General features: G+C 32.0%; 2 protein-coding genes and 1 pseudogene across 2 annotated transcripts; all 3 read left to right on the plus strand.

Annotated features, from left to right (window-relative positions):
• The first annotated feature begins 6234 nt into the window (after positions 1–6234).
• Positions 6235–7937, plus strand: LOC146904408 (phenolic glucoside malonyltransferase 1-like). The gene has a single exon (XM_085724147.1). The coding sequence runs from the start codon at positions 6677–6679 to the stop codon at positions 7769–7771; it is 1095 nt and encodes a 364-aa protein (XP_085580273.1). The 5' UTR covers positions 6235–6676; the 3' UTR covers positions 7772–7937.
• Positions 7938–15261: 7324 nt separating this feature from the next.
• On the plus strand, positions 15262–16843 carry LOC146904409 (phenolic glucoside malonyltransferase 1-like). Its single transcript, XM_085729756.1, has one exon. The coding sequence runs from the start codon at positions 15850–15852 to the stop codon at positions 16750–16752; it is 903 nt and encodes a 300-aa protein (XP_085585882.1). The 5' UTR covers positions 15262–15849; the 3' UTR covers positions 16753–16843.
• On the plus strand, positions 15310–15708 carry LOC146904410 (malonyl-CoA:anthocyanidin 5-O-glucoside-6''-O-malonyltransferase pseudogene; annotated as a pseudogene).
• Positions 16844–17628: the final 785 nt, after the last annotated feature.

The raw sequence follows: 17628 nt of genomic DNA on the forward strand, positions 1-17628 counted from the left end.
TTTCTCTCATTTATGAATTCTATCAATAATTGTAATAATTGCAAAAAAACAGTATTAGTGAAATTAATTTTATGAATATTTGAAGCAAAGAAATTTCAAATGTCTTTTCAACGACATTAATTAAATCAAAAAACATTCCAACGTGTATGATCAAACTTCTCATGGACTCAAAGTAATGCGCTAACACATCTCTAACGTCTCTCAGATTTCTCTATATATAAAGCTGAAGACTTGAAGAAATTAACAAGACTCGGCATATTTTGAAAGTGACTTTACTCTGTCAAAATCAAAGTGCATTTATATTTAAAATTTCTTACAAACTTTATATCGTAGGAATTCTTAAGTCTTAAGAGTCTATTTTGTTTTGTATTGCTTATACCTTTAATTGTATATCAAGTGTAAATCTCAAACAATTATTTATTTGATTAAGTTAGATTGTACAAGTCTCTTGCTTGTGTGCTTGAGCATTGAAAGTCTATTTCTTGTGTGATTGAACATTTGAAGTATCTTGTTTGTGTGTTTGAGCAACTGTAATCTTGAGTGATTATAGTGAAAATCCCTTGAAAGTGTAAGAGGACTAAGCTACTATCGTTTTTTGTGAGGGACTAATATTAATCTCTCTCTCTCTCTCTCTCTCTCTCTCTCTCTCTCTCTCTCTCTCTCTCTCTATATATATATATATATATATATATATATATATATATATATATATATATATTTCCTTCATTTTTAAACTAATTTTCTTTCCAAAATCTTTATGGATCGATCCCTTTTGTGCTACAACAATTTCGTTTTTCAGTGGACAATTGAAAGAATGTTGAATTTCATAGTTTTATTACAATGAATTTCATATTGAAAATATGAACATTATAAGAAAAATCAATTATCCAAAATTATGTTTCATATTTGATTCAACAGCCTTGTCCATTGAAAGAAATTCAAAAGCTGTGATGATTTTCTAAACAGAAAGCATAGCACAATAATGGCCTTGAGCAGGAAGTTGAGAAGTCAATTTTAAAAGTGCAGAAAAAGTAACTATGAGAGAGAAGAATGTTGAATAGTCGATGCATCCAAAGTTATTTTCCAGTAGTAAATTCAAAGAGTGTTGAATCTCCTAGTTTGTTTTACAATGAATTTAATTGTTAAAGGTATCGATTATCCCGAATTTGATTTCATAGTTAGATTCAAAGTCATGTGGGCAAACAAAATTCAAAAGTAATTTTTTTTAACAAAATAATATACAGTTGATGAAACAAAATGGCCTCAAGCGGGAGTGGAAAAGTCAATTTTAAAACAAATAGAATGGAATTGTATTGAGAGAGAAAGACACAGAGATGGGTTCAATACTTTGATGGTTTGGATTTTTCGGTAGAATTTGAATGATTGGTTTAAAAAAGGCTTGATTCTTTGGTAATAAAGAAAGAAATATAACTGAATCCATAAACGGGTTTTGTCAAGAATTAGAAAAGCCAAGGAAGAAAGAAAAGATGAAGAAGGAAATGAGGTTTGAGTATCATGCGGTTGTTAAAATGAAATAACACAATAAAGATTAGTTCAAGGGTCAGGATCTAACCCTCTCATCTCTCATTTTAAAAAGTGCTCTCACTTGATATGCCCTATATATATATATATATATATATATATATATATATGGGTAATGCTAATGCACACCCACTCAAAAAATAGAAGGTGTGTTTTAGCATTGTACACCTTTTACATTTTGACCAAACCCACACTATTCTTTTTGAATGCCACTAAACCAAATGGGTATGAAGGTAATTTAACTATTTTTCTCTCTCATGCAATAAATGAATCATCCCTCTTGGACAACATTCTTATCTCTCATGGCTCCAAATAATCCATGTTCTCAGATTAATACCATTGTTTCTCACACGTCTGGAAGCTTTCTCACTTTTTTTTTCTTTTCTTTACGGATGAAGCATCTTCACTCTTGTTTAATTAGTCTTTAGATTGGAATCACTGTTTTACCATTTCAATTTTGTTTCCTATTTGACTAAGTATTAATGCTCAAATTTGTGGACCTCCTGTTCTGGAAATTTTGCGTTGCCAATATCGTCAAACTTAACAATTCCGTTAAGTCTTTAAAAAAAATCCATTAAGTTTTAAACAACTGTGCAAGGCATTTTTGTTAGAAAGAGCTGTGCAAGGGAACATCAAATGTTTATGATTCTTGTTTTTATCTTCAACTCCAATGGAACAATGAATAAAGAGGTACACGTGAAGGTAAAATTCATATGGTTTTCTTTATAAATGAAGAGGTACACGAACAGGGATAATGTTGCTTCCAATTCTTAACAAAGAGGGCGACATGTTTTAAACCGCTGCATTTCATAACTCAGCTTCAGACTCTGAATTGTAGCTTCAAACTTTAATCAATTTAAAAGCTTAGAAAAAGTTTGAAAAGACCAACACAATTCAAACCCCTTCTTGTGTTTTTCTCACATTCACGGTGAACCAAAAGAGTGAGAAGAATATCAGGGTGGACATTGCGACTACGTCAGTACCCCCGAGAGAGAGAGAGAGAGAGAGAGAGAGAGAGAGAGAGAGAGAGAGAGAGAGAGAGAGAGAGAGAGAGAGAGAGAGAGAGAGAGAGAGAGAGAGAGAGAGAGAGAGAGAGAGAGAGAGAGAGAGAGAGAGATGTACAAATAGGGGGATCAAAATAAAATGGGCAAAATAAATAGAAGGTCCGTAGAAAAATAAATTAAGGAAAGATAAAAGTAGGTAACTCAAAATGGTTCCTAAAGAAATCCTCCTGAATAAAAACCCTTTGAACGTTATGATGTGAATCACAAATTCTTGAACGCAACCTAGAGTCAGAATTGTCAATTTCCCTAATATTCCAATAGAGGAACTTCATTGACATGGAGGGGAAGGAGGACCCTTTGAACTGGTTTGGTATCCTGCACAATTCATCTTTTTCTTTAGACTCTTAGAAGTTCAAGATCCTTTATTATTACCATGTATCTATGAGGAATAACTGTAGCAAAAGAATGTTGATCCGTATGCGTTTGAACCACATAGCAAGTTGCAGGGACAACCTTGTGGTCAATGTTTTTAGATATTTGTTCTGAAGTGATTACAATATTCGTGTCAAGTGCAGGGGATGTTTTTCTAGAGTCCTGTCATGGCGGATATGATCATTCTTAGGTTGCTATATTGATGGTGTCGATGCATTATTACTAGGTCAAACAATTTCATCTGTCACATTCTGCAATAATGATTAACATCGACATTTGTTTCGGTTTCTGGAGGCACAATTAGGGAAGTATCTGGGACGTGAGGAATAATAGCAACCTACTGTGTGTGCAACAAATGTTGTGCATCATTATTTACATCAACGTTGGTTTTAGTTTTTGGGCACTCAACTTGGGGAATATTTGGAGAGGCAGTAATAATAGCAACTTGATGATTGACAACCTTATCAAAAGCTTTAGATGATCCAGTACCATCCAGATTCTCTTTTTCCTTCCATCTCTAAACTTTTGTATTGTGAATTGGCATTGGCTTTTTACCGTTATCCACTTTGCTATTTTTTAGTTGGTGCATCCAACGACAATTAGAGATATTGTGGCCTATTATTTGAAAATGTGAGGAAAAACTCGGAAGCCACTCGTAAATTACTTCCACGGTAAAAGCAAAATCGTCTTGTTCCACCATAATTTTATAAAAGATACGATGGGGCCCAAAATTCTGTTATGAGTAGAACTATCAATAGTTAAGGGGTGTACCAAATGCACTAGCCCATAAGTCGTATCCACACCTAAGCATGTGTATGACTCTGCGTATGAGCATTGAAATCCGTCGTCCATTGAGATAGACGCAGGGGCGGTTCTAAGGCCCAGCGAGCCCGGACACTCGCCCGGGCTCCGGCCCAAATTTTTTGCAATTTCTTATGTAAATTCCCTTGAATTTCTTATATAAACCCCTATAAATTGGACAATTTCTTTAAATTTTTTATTATTTGCTTGCAATTTCTTATGTAAACCCCTATAAATATATTGCAAATTTTTTTTTCGCCCAGGCTTTATAAAAATCCTGGCTCCGCCACTGGATAGACGTAAGACTCCCGGCTTCATATTGACAGTATACAATGCCCAAACATAGTGCACATCCATGTATGAAGTGAAAGAAAATTCATAAAAACTCCGACTGAGAGAAACCATCTTCCATTGCCCGATAGTTTTCCACTGTTTCGAGAGTTTCGTGATTTTGTCGTTAGTAATGTAGCGCATAACACTTTTGTTCAGAACAAGCCTACCATGGAGCTTGCACTTGCAAACTGCAATCCATCTTTCGTACTCCTCCAATAGTTATTTTAATGCATAAGGCATCACCGATGATTGATGGTAACAAAAGTAGGTGAGAAGTCACAACCGCCGCAAATGATATTTAACAAAAGGGAAATGATAGATACAGTGACCAACTGTATCAAGAAAATTTCAAGACGGTGTATTTGCTAGAACATTTCATTAATTACACACCATTACCTCCCTTGATTTGCAGCAAATAACAAATTTAATTGGTTCAAACCTTTTCTTGATAAAATCTTTCTAGATAAATAACAATGCTCTTAACAAAAATGTGATATTTCTTTGAGCTTTATTCAACGTGTATGAAACTAGTTAAAAAAATTTAATTAATGAGTTTTTATTGAATTTTATTGGTATTAAGTCATAAACATTTTGGAATTCCTTTTAATAGAGCACGAGTCATGCTGTTTAATACTCCCTCCATTTTTTTCTTTTGATGATTTAAAACTTTAACCATTTTTCAAAATATTTGATGATTTAGTATATTTAATATTGTTTTTCAAGTTTACCTATGTCGAAAAACACATCATAAAACTATGGGGTAATAGTCACTTTAGTCCCTGAATATGTAATGATTAGTCATTTTAGTCCTTCATTATATCAAAATTTCAAAATAGTCTCTAATTGTACATTCTGTTAGTCAAAATAGTCATTGACACTAAAATAACCTCTCCATATTCACAATAACTCTTTTCAAATAGGGACTAAAATGACAATAAACATGTACTTATAAGGACTAATATGACAATAAGTATATCGGAGGACTAATCTGACAATATTAATGAAGTATTTTAACATTACGAACTATTTTGACTAACAAAATGCACAATCAGAGACTATTTTGAAGCTTTCATACATTTAAGGACTATTTTGACTACTCATTACAATTTCAGAGACCAAAGTGATTATTACCCCTAGAACTATTAAAAGAGTTATGTCCTTTAAGTTATCACGTGTGAATTTAATCATAAATAATGACATTTTTTAGTCCAAAACATACAATTATTTCTATACTTTAATTAGTTCTTAAAAAACCACTTTTCATGCTTTTTGTTTAAAGGAATATACTTTTCAAAAAACAAGACAGAGCTACTCATATATATCAGCCAGAGAAGCCTGTGACTCATACACTATCAACCATAGTGTATACCAGAAAGAAACTTCGTCTAACACCAGAAACTTCGTCTAGCCGTGCATGACTTTGCCTTTTTCTAGGATAGAGAAAACAATTTTTGTGTCAATACTGCCATACCAAACACAATTTCTGATCCATTTGTCAATTTGTTTCACATGCTTACAAGTCAAAACATAAAATTAATTTAACGAAATGGACTAGAATGATTAAAGGAAACAAAAAGATATGAGAAAATTAGTAGTCTAGAAGAAAACCAGAAGGGTTGCTAAGAAAAGTCAGTATTCAAATATGGAGAAAATTGATTCATATCTATCTATCACATCTGTTCAAAATAATTGAAGAAAGTGCTAAGAAAAGTCAGTATTCAAAATTGGATCCAACTTATCATATCTATCACATCATTATACACCCACCTAAGATGTAGATATGACATTTTTCATATGAGCAATGTCATTTGAACATCCAAAAAACAACTATATGATACTGAGTAGTTGAGTTTTTGAGTGTTTTTGTCAAGTATTGGTGCATTCTTCTTTATCATAAATATAAAGTAGAATATATTGAATTGGGAGTGATAAAAGTAGTATTAATTGGAGTTTTAATTAAAAAAGTAATTAATGTTGTATTAAAAACTGAAATGAGTCAAGATTCTTGGGACAATATTTTTTTTTATAAATGGTTCAGTTATTACGGAACAGAGGGAGTAACTAATATAAAAATTCGTAGTTTATAATTAATGATATGATAATAAGAAAGAGAAATAAGAAATTCAAAAATAAAATAATACTTATACGATATAAATATGTGGTAACATTTCTCTTCTCATTTCATATATAACACAAGCAAATATTTCTTAGATCAAATATCATCTTCCAAATGGCTGCTGCAAACAATCACATCAAAATTCATGAAGAATGTAAAGTTTCTCCTAATTCTGCATACCAATTATCTCTTCCTCTCACTTTCTTAGACTTGAATTGGCTAAGATTTCACCCAGTTGAACGTATTTTCTTCTACCCTCTCCCAAATTCACAATCACACCCTACTTTCTTCTTTCAAAACCTTGTTCCAAAACTCAAATCTTCACTCTCTTTAACCCTCCAACACTTTCTCCATATAGCAGGTAAGATTGTTTGGCCTTCTGATTCTCCAAAACCAATCATTCAGTTCAATCCAAATGATGACGGAGTTTCGTTGGTCTTAGCACAATATGATGACCGATAAAATTGTGGAGCAGAATTCACCACAAGAAGCTTCTTTATCTCGTTCTTTTGTACCTCACTTAGAATCAACAGATTCTTTTGCTTCTATCATTTCAATTCAGATAACCTTTTTTCCGAAAAACGGTTTTTCCATTGGAATAAGCACACACCATGCTGTTCTTGATGGAAAATCTTCAACCATGTTCATCAAAGCATGGTCTTCTATATGTAAATCTCTTGAAGAAGAAACACAATCATCAAATTTAGAGCCTTTTTTGAAACCCTTTTTGAGTAGGGAAGTAATCAAGGATCCAAATGGTTTTGAGAGTGAGATCATAAATTTTTGGAACAAAATCTCAACACATTTTGATCAGGGCAACGTGAGAAGCTTAAAGATTATGTCAAATTTTTTTGAACCAAAAGTTAAGGATTCCGTTCGAGTCGCATTCAAGCTCACACGTGAAGATATGGAGAAATTAAACAAAAGTGTGTTGTCCAAATGGAACAATATTGAAGAAGGATCACAAGAACAAGAACTACCTAAGAAATTGTCAACTTTTGTTCTTACATGTTCTTATGTTTCCGTTTGCATAGCAAAAGCAAAACAACAATCTGAAAGCAATCAAAAACAGAAGTTTTGTTTTGGTTTTGCAGTGGATATCAGATCAAGATTAGACCCACCAATTTCCGAAAACTATTTCGGAAATTGTGTAATTAGTCATATAATTAATATTGAGCCAGAAGACTTTACAAATGAAGATGGAGTTGTGATTGTTGCAAAGAAAATTTATAGCACAATTAAAAAAATGGATAAGGGTTTTCTTGATGGTGTAGATACATTGTTTTCTAGATATATGGAAATTGTTGGTGAAGGAATTCAAGCAATAGTAGTTGCAGGGTCAACAAGGTTTGGAGTATATGAGATTGATTTTGGTTTTGGAAGGCCTGCAAAAGTGGAAACTACTTCAGTTGATAGAGGAATAACAATTGGATTAACAGAAAGTAGAGATTTGAAAGGTGGTGTTGAATTTGGACTTGTTCTTGATAAGAATGTGATGAATTTTTTTCATACCTTTTTTCATGAAGGGTTATGCTTTGATTGATGAGGTTGCTTCAGTTGGAAATTGAATATGGAAGGATGAATGAAAGAGTTTGTACTTTTTTTTTTTTTTTACCTTTTTTAATAAATAAATGTTATTTGTTTTTTTTTTGGGTTAAATATGTTTTTGGTCCCTATAAATATACAAACTTTTTGTTTTAGTCCCTCTAAAATTTTCCTTCAACTTTTAGTCCCTATAAAATTTTCAATCACTACTTTTGGTCCCTATTTTTAAGTTAATTTTTTTATTTTTTAATGAAATTGTGCAGAAATTTGTAGAATATTGTAAAAAAATTCCCAAAAAAATTAAAATTTTTTAACAAAACACATATTAAATATGAATTTTTAATCGTAAAAAATATAAAAATTCATATTAAATTCATGTTTTGTTAAAAAATTCTAATTTTTTTGGGAGAGATTCTCATAATATTATAAATTTTTCGACAAAAGTTTATTCAAAAATATGAATTATACATATGAGTTTACTTTAAAGAAGGGACCAAAAGTAAAGATGGAAAATTTTGGAGGGACGAAAAAGCTTAAGAAATTTTTTAAAAGGACTAAAACGAAATGTTGGTATATTTATAGGGACCAAAAACATACTTTACCCTCTTTTTTTACCAGAATAAAACTATCTCATTTCATTATCAATAAGAGCTTCAATACAATCTGACAACATCTAAATAAACAAATGGAAACTAGGTAGAAATGTGACCGTCCTAGTTAAACTATGAGCAACATCATTAGTTTGTCTCTTAATAAACTTAACGTGAGAGTTTGTAAAAAAAAAGTTGAGAATGTTCTACGGCATTATCTCATAATATCTCCAAAATCAAATTCATCTATGGTAGCTATCCACTACTTTCTAAGAATCAAGTTCAAAACTTACATTATTTATGCACAGGTCCTTCAACCCTTTGTATTGCAAATAATAGACCTAAAGCTTCTGCTTCATCAACTTAAATAATGTTATGTGTTATTTTATCCTTGGTTTATATTCCTCTCAAAACAGAAACAAAAAACCTTGGTGAGAGTATTTGAATTTCTTCAAATTTCATTTGTTTTGGCAAGTTATTTAGCTTTGTTCAATGGTATTGTATCATAATAAGACTTTAATCAAAAAGTATATAAGAAATTAGAAATTATAAGAAATTAAAATTATAAGAAATCAAAAAGTATTATAGGTTAGTTAGATTGTTGAGTATATGATTGTAGTTCGTTAGATTAAAATTAAATTGGTGGGCCTATATTCATCATCTTCTAAGTTTTCTCAACATTTTAGGATGTTCTTTTCTAAAGGAAACTTTGCAAGCATCTCAAGAAAAACTCATTATATATCTAAATTTTATACTTTGTATCATATTTGGTTCTTGATGAAGACAAGACCTTAGTGAAGGCTTGACGAATTAGGGTGTAGTCTATGCGCTGGTCACGATATAATTTGGGTCGTGACATAATTGTAGTTGACCAAAGTAATAGCAGATTGAGTCCAAATTTAACATTTTGTCTACAATTTATCGATTGTATATATTGAGTCAGTATCCGTTGACACCAGGTGTAAGTCTTTTGAGTTACACCAAATCTCAACCATTAAAATTAATACATCCTATGGTTCATATTAAATGAATTAAAAAAGGAGAAATGTTTACCAGTGTCCCATGTCCCAGTTAAGTAAGCATATATAGTAATACTACATTGGAACTTGTGAAGTCAACTCTTTAAAGGTTTAAAAAAGTATTATTTATAAACTAAAACTTTCTTTTTTTGGTTTCCTTAACCAGTGCCCCGGGGCACCGGTTAACACAGCCCTTAAAAAGGATATTTTCCTTTCCGTGCACCCTAACTCAAGATTTGTATTGTCACTGGCAACCCATCTCTCCACTAGAACGCTACAGCTTCTGGCTTTTTTCTCCATCTTTGGTCCTTTAATAGAATCAATACCCTTTAACATCTCCCAATTTCATATTATGTTTATCAATCGATGATGATAAATCATGGTAATGATACAATTTTATAATGAATCCATAGTAATTTTTCTTAATTTCTCTTTTGATACCCTCTAACATCTCTTTTTGATATCGTTGAACTGTTCTTAATCGAAAACTTCAATTTTATATTCCAATTCATTGATTATTTAATTTTTTAATCTTTCAATTGCAAGCCTCACAGTTGATAAAAACAAAGGCTTGTATTGAACCAAAAAAAAAACAAAAAACAAAGGCTTGTGATAAGCTAATGCTTACGACCATGTTTGTGATTTGAATAGTGATTTCTATCGATTCAAGGATTAAAAGGCATACACTATGCTTGACTGGAACAATAGAATTTATTAAAGATGAGAAAGGGTCACACATGGAGATGTGTTATTACCCGTAAGATTAATTTGTTTGGACGACCGATATTTGGTGTAAGTTAAAAGACTTACACCTGGTGTTAATGGATTCTGACTCGTATATATTATAACAAATATGCATAAAAAAATACAAACTTAATTTGCTGACATTATACTCTTTTTTATATGCCTTTACATATGTTTTCACTTCTTTAAGTAGTTATCTACATCAATTACCTTACTTTACACTATTGTTGGAACAAAGGGTTATTTAATTATGATTTTGGGAGAGAAGACAGAGAAGAGAATAGAGAGAGTTCGGGAGAATAAAAGTTGAATTGTATATAGAATATCTCTTTTAATGCAAACACATACATGAGCTTGTTTTTTATAGGCTAACCATTGCTTGAGTTACAAGTTAACTCTATAACAAACTTTACAACAAACTGTACAAACTAAATTAACTAACTTGTAACACTTTTCCTTAATTCTTGTTTGTTGAATTCACCACGTCCATCATGCGTCTCAATCTTTCAAATGTTTCAATCTTCAAGGACTTTGTCATGGCATCTGCAACTTGAACCTCTATCTTGCAATGCTCTGCCATTTACCATGAAATCCTCTGCCATGACAGTTTGCAGATTACCAAATCTTTTGTGTAACAAATAACATCACAACTACAAGATACATGATAACCCCTTATTGCTACAAAATGCTATATATTTACCATCTCCAACCTTCCAAATGCTACATTTTTTAATTGTCAAGAAAGATTTTTTAATGTCCTACCATATTGAAGAAATAATATAAAAATGTTCTAGGCTTGGTATTAGAAAAGACTTGCTTGTAAAAAAACAAGACCAATGTGATTTTGATCGCATTAAGATCCAACACACTTTCATAATACATCAGCAGGCAATGCGAATAAAGCTCGGTGGTAACAGCCACGATAAAAGAGATTTAAATGCAATGTAGATGCATCTTTTTCGCTACATCAAAACCAAATAGGTATATGTATGTGTTTGAGGGATGATGAATGTGCTTTTGTGTTCGCAAAAACCATATGACTATATCCGGTGTGTTATGTCGAATTAGGTGAAGCTCTCGGTGTTGAATCAAAGTTGGTTTTAGAATAATATCTCTAAGGTTTTAATGATAACAATGTAGAAAAGAACAATTGAGTACTCTAATGTGTGTTCAAGTGTGCAGTGCCATATAATTAAATTTTGACTTCTAAGTCACGTTATTGATTATGATACATAATGCTCTGAACACCAAGGAAAGCATTTTGATACTCAAGAGAAGCAAAGAAGACTTGGGAGAAGATCTAAAGAAAGGTCGACAGAAAGTCAAAGTTCCGATCAGAAGATGCATCAAGCATGAAGACTTTGATGGAATCAGACTCTGATGATAGCCAAGTTATGAAGGCAACAAGTTCGAACGGACACGTCAGTAAGTCAACACTCTAAAGAGACTCCAACTAGTTTTGTCATCTTCTGAAGGAAATAACTTTCAAAATTCTGATAGTATTGTTTATCTTCTTCTCACCACGTGCAGAAACAAACAAAGAAGTTCAATGGCAAAGAAAATGTAACACACCATTCTATAATTAGATAATGACTTCTCTAATACAATTTAACGACATTATCCATCAGAGGCAAAGTTTTCAAATCTGATGAAAGCTTCTCAATGAAGAATTTGATGCTCTGACACCCTTCAAACAACGCCTTTTTCATTCTTTCCTATATAAGAACTTGAGCGGTTTGAAGAACATAAAAGACTACATACATTTTACAAGTGTCAAAATACTGTCAAATTCAAAAGCGCACAAACACTTAAAAATTGTTGTAAAAACTTTATATCTTAAAATTTCTTAATGTCATGAATTACTTGAACTTTAAATTTTGTTTACCGCTCTTTTAGTACAAAGTGTAAACACATATAAATTTATTTGATAAACTCTGATTTTATCAGTCCTCTTGTGTGAGGCAAGGAAGTCTCAAACTTGTATGTCTGATAAATTGTAATTTGTGAGATTATAGTGAAAAATCTCTAGGAAGGGTAAAGGGACTAGACTAACCTCGGATTGTGGGGTGAACTAAGGATAGTTGCTTGTATTGTATCTTCTCTCTCTCTCCCTCCCTCCCTCCCTACACACACACACACACACACACACACACACACACACACACACACACACACACACACACACACACACACACATATATATATATATATATATATATATCTTCTCTTTGATTATCTGTTTGCTTTGTTTCATTTAAACACTTAGAAAGATTTTCAGAAAAAGCCAACACAATTCAACCTCCTTCTTGTCTTTTTCTCATCTTTCACCCAGTCTTCTTCATGCCATTAATTGGACTTGAGATTTACACTTTGATAGTGTTAACATATGAAGCACAAACACAGACACAAAAATTGCGGTGTCGTTGTCAGACATCGACACAAGTCTGACACTGGGACATAACTAATGGAGGAGTGGTCAAGCTTCATAGTTGTTGAATTTGTCATTGACTCAAAAATTATGGTGAACGTTTTCTACAAAGACTGAGAGCATGCGACGAAATTTGGTTATGTTTTATGAGAATGGAAGCATTTTTTTGCTACCAATTTACAAACTCACATGTTGAGTTTAATTGGAAACAAGCAAAACAACCGCACAAGTAAGAGATACACCACACTTTTACACACAACCTTACTGCAATGGATTTATAGGTCTCCTATTTTCTAACAGATGTGGGACACTGTGTCAAGAAGACTTATTCGGTTGAACCTCGGCCCAGATACGACTGCTGGGTCCATGGGGGGCCAGGGGACCACACACAACAGGCATACCAACCACACACTTGAGAGATACACTACACTTTTATCCAAAACCTTAAGGCAATGAGTTTATGGGTCCTCTCACTTATAAAGTGCTAAACGTGTGATCTCATCAATTCATCTTGATCAACCCCTTAAATGGAAAGCTCTTTCATCTGCACACGCTTTGCATGTACCATTTCGTCGTGCTCTTAACGGAACCCACGGCCTTAATACCTTGTTAGAAAGAATTTCGACACAAGGAGTCGGTCGAAACTTAGATCTTATATCACTGTTAGGTCACGAGAAGAGCCCGGGAGACCACCCACACTGTGTAACAAGCACAAAAGTGAGAGACACTCATGCTTCTACCAAAAACTTTGAAACAATTGATTTATAGATCGTTTCACTTATAAGTGTTCAACCTATATTTTTCTAAACAATGTGGGACCTAAACCGACGATTGCACACAATTTCTTATAACCTTCCTCGTTCATTTTAAATGAACATACTTTTCATGGTGAGGCCTACGTTACCCTCTCTTGTTTAGAGGGTAATTACCTCTCATGAAATCAACCAATCAAAATGTAATGTACATAGGTAACATTAAATGTCAAATAAACGAGTCGATTTTTTCTAAAAATAAAAGAGTTAATCTTAATCATAAAGTAATTTTTAATACTTTTAATTTTTATTTAATTATATTAAGGTGTTCAATCTTAATTAATTTACACTACAAGACTTATAACAAATAAAATTTTATATCAAATTTCTTTCATCTGGATGTCCTTAAATTCATTACTTGCATTCATAAAATTTCTTGCATTCCAGAACCCCGAACGTGAGAACAAAAACATTTCCTTCATTCAAATTTCTTCTTCTTTATTCTTCCCTATGAATGTAACTGATAAATTTAAGGACATTCAGATGAAAGAAATTTGATGTGAAATTTTAATTGTTCTAAGCCAATCATGTAGTGTAAATTAATTAAGATTGAACACCTAAATATAATTAAGGCAAAATTACATTAGGGGTCCTTTATCTTATTTTTTGTAACACTTTGGTCCTTTATCTTTATTTTTTCCCGTTTAGGTCCTTTATCTCTCTTAAAATTATGTATTTTTTTAATAAAAAATGAGAAAAAGGATGTATATGTGCTTTTATGAGAGATAAAAACCTAAATGGAAAAAAATAAAGATAAAGGACCAAAGTGTTACAAATAAATAAGATAAATGATCTCTAATGTAATCTTGTCTATAATTAAATAAAAATTAAAAGTATTACAAGTATTAAAAGTTACCTTATTTATAGAAAAAATTGACTCATTTATTTGATATTTAATGATGCCAATGTATATTACATTTTAATTTGTTGATATCATGAAGGGGTAAATACCCTCTAAACCAGAGAGGGTAATCTAGAAAAAACCACTTTTCATGCTTTTTGTTTAAAGGAATATACTTTTCATGACTTTGCCTTTTTCCAGGATAGAGAAAACAATTTTTGCTGTCAATACTGCCATACCAAACACAATTTCTGATCCATTTGTCAATTTGTTTCACATGCTTACTAGTCAAAACATAAAATTAATTTAACGAAATGGACTAGAATGATTAAAGCAAACAAAAAGATATGAGAAAATTAGTAGTCTAGAAGAAAACCAGAAGGGTTGCTCAGAAAAGTCAGTATTCAAATATGGAGAAAATTGGATTCATATCTATCTATCACACCTGTTTAAAATATTTGAAGAAAGTGCTAAGAAAAGTCAGTATTCAAAATTGGATCCAACTTTTCATATTTATCACATCATTACATTTTTTTTTTCTTTAATTCAATGTGTATACACCCACCTAAGATGTAGATATGACATTTTTCATATGAGCAATGTTATTTGAACATCCAAAAAACAACAACTATATGATACTCCCTCCGTCCCAATTTAACTGAGCTAGATGAGTTTTTCACACAGATTAAGAAAAATATATAAATGAAAGAGAGAGAAAAATGGTTTTGAGTGTCTTTGTCAAGTATTGGTGTATTCTTCTTTATCATAAATGTAAAGTAGAATATATTGAATTGAGAGTAATGAAAGTAGTATTAATTAGAGTTATAATTGAAAAAAAGTAATTAATGTTGTATTGAAAACTGAAATGGGTCAAGATTCTTGGAACAATATTTTTTTACAAATGACTCAGTTATTACGGGACGGAGGAAGTAACTAATATAAAAATTCGTAGTTTATAATTAATGATATGATAATAAGAAAGAGAAATAAGAAATTCAAAAATAAAATAACACTTATACGATATAAATATGTGGTAACATTTCTCTTCTCTTTTAATATATAACACAAGCAAATATTTCTTAGATCAAATATCATCTTCCAAATGGCTGCTGCAAACAGTCACATCAAAATTCATGAAGAATGTAAAGTTTCTCCTAATTCTGCAAACCAATTATCTCTTCCTCTCACTTTCTTAGACTTGAATTGGCTAAGATTTCACCCAGTTGAACGTATTTTCTTCTACCCCCTCCCAAATTCACAATCACACCCTACTTTCTTCTTTCAAAACCTTGTTCCAAAACTCAAATCTTCACTCTCTTTAACCCTCCAACACTTTCTCCCTATAGCCGGTAACATTGTTTGGCCTTCTGATTCTCCAAAACCAATCATCCAGTTCAATCCAAAAGATGACGGAGTTTCGTTGCTCTTAGCGCAATATGATGACGATGTAGTTTCCTTCGAAAAAATTGTGGAGCAGAATTCACCACAAGAAGCTTCTTGATCTCGTTCTTTTGTACCTCACTTAGAATCAACAGATTCTTTTGCTTCTATCATTTCAATTCAGATAACTCTTTTTCCGAAAAGTGGTTTTTCCATTGGAATAAGCACACATCATGTTGTTCTTGATGGAAAATCTTCAACCATGTTCATCAAAGCTTGGTCCTCTATATGTAAATCTTTTGAAGATGAAACACAATCATCAAATTTAGAGCCTTTTTTGAAACCCTTTTTGAGTAGGGAAGTAATCAATGATCCAAATGGTTTTGAGAGTGTCCTCATAGATAGTTGGAACAGAATCTCAACACATTTTGACAAAGGCAACGTGAGAAGCTTAAAGATTATGTCAAATTTCTTTGAACCAAAAGTTAAGGATTCCATTCGAGTCGCCTTCGAGCTCACACGTGAAGATTTGGAGAAATTAAACAAAAGTGTTTTGTCCAAATGGAACAATATTGAAGAAGGATCACAAGAACAAGATCAACCAAAGAAATTGTCAACTTTTGTTCTTACATGTGCTTATGTTTCCGTTTGCATAGCAAAAGCAAAACAACAATCTGAAAGCAATCAAAAACAAAAATTTTGTTTTGGTTTTGCAGTGGATATCAGATCAAGATTAGACCCACCAATTCCCGAAAACTATTTCGGAAATTGTGTAACTAGTCATATAATTGATGATGAGCCAGAAGACTTTACAAAGGAAGATGGAGTAGTGATTGTTGCAAAGAAAATTTATAGCACAATTAGAAAAATGGATAAGGGTTTTCTTGATGATGTAGATACATTGTTGTCTAAATATATGGATATTGTTGGTGAAGGAATTCAAGCAATAGTAGTTGCAGGGTCAACAAGGTTTGGAGTATATGAGATTGATTTTGGTTTTGGAAGGCCTGCAAAAGTGGAGACAACTTCAGTTGATAGAGGAATAACAATTGGATTAACAGAAAGTAGAGATTTGAAAGGTGGTGTTGAATTTGGGCTTGTTCTTGATAAGAATGTGATGGGTTTTTTTCATACCATTTTTCATGAAGGGTTATGCTTTGAATGATGATGTCACTTTAGTTGGATGGATGAATGAGTTTGTACTTTTTACCTTTTTTAATGAATAAATGTTATTTGTTTTTTTTACCGGAATAAAACTATCGCATTTCATTATCAATAAGAGCTTCAATACAATCCGACATCTCAATAAACAAATGGAAACTAGGTAGAAATATGGCTACCCTAGCTAAACTATAAGCAACATAATTAGTTTGTATCTTAATAAACTTAACGTGAGAGTTTGTAAAAAAAGTCGAGAATGTTCTACAGCATTATCTGATAATAGCTTCAAAATCAGATTCATCTCTACGATACTATGGTAGCTATCCACTACTTTCTTCGAATCAAGTTCAAAACTTACATTATTTATGCACAGTCCTTCAACCATTGTATTGCAAATAATAGACCCAAAGCTTCTCCTTCATCAACTTTAAGAATAGTATGTGTTTTTGTTCCTTGGTTTATATTCCTCTCAAAACAAAAAAACCTTGGTCTGTATTTGAATTTCTTCAAATTTCATTTGTTTTGGCGAGTTATTTAGCTTTGTTCAATGGTATTGAATCATACTATGACTTTAATCAAAAAGTAAAGCAGAAAAGAAAAGTAAAAAAAGAAAAGCAGCATACAAGGACAAGTTTGCTTTTTTTTTTTTTTTTTGAGAGAACAAGGACAAGTTTGCTAGTTGCTAGATTGTTTTGGCATTATAAGTTTTTCTTGAAGAAGCAAAATAAAAATATTAAATTCACAAAACCACAAAGTACAAGAAGTACTTTGAGGTGATCAAGTTACAAACAATACTCTATCACCCAATACTATATGGTTTCAATTGCTCCAAGACTAGACACCCAACATTGGAATTATAAGTGGCTGTACATCCTTGTTG

This window comes from Medicago sativa, chromosome 7 (genome assembly GCF_051527215.1).
Source record: "Medicago sativa cultivar Bolivia chromosome 7, Bolivia_mono, whole genome shotgun sequence".
NCBI classification, from domain to species: Eukaryota; Viridiplantae; Streptophyta; class Magnoliopsida; order Fabales; family Fabaceae; genus Medicago; species Medicago sativa.

Bases quoted from the DNA above. Each gene is read 5' to 3' on its own strand.
- LOC146904408 (XM_085724147.1), top strand. From the start codon at position 6,677: ATGATGACCGATAAAATTGTGGAGCAGAATTCACCACAAGAAGCTTCT.
- LOC146904409 (XM_085729756.1), top strand. From the start codon at position 15,850: ATGTTCATCAAAGCTTGGTCCTCTATATGTAAATCTTTTGAAGATGAA.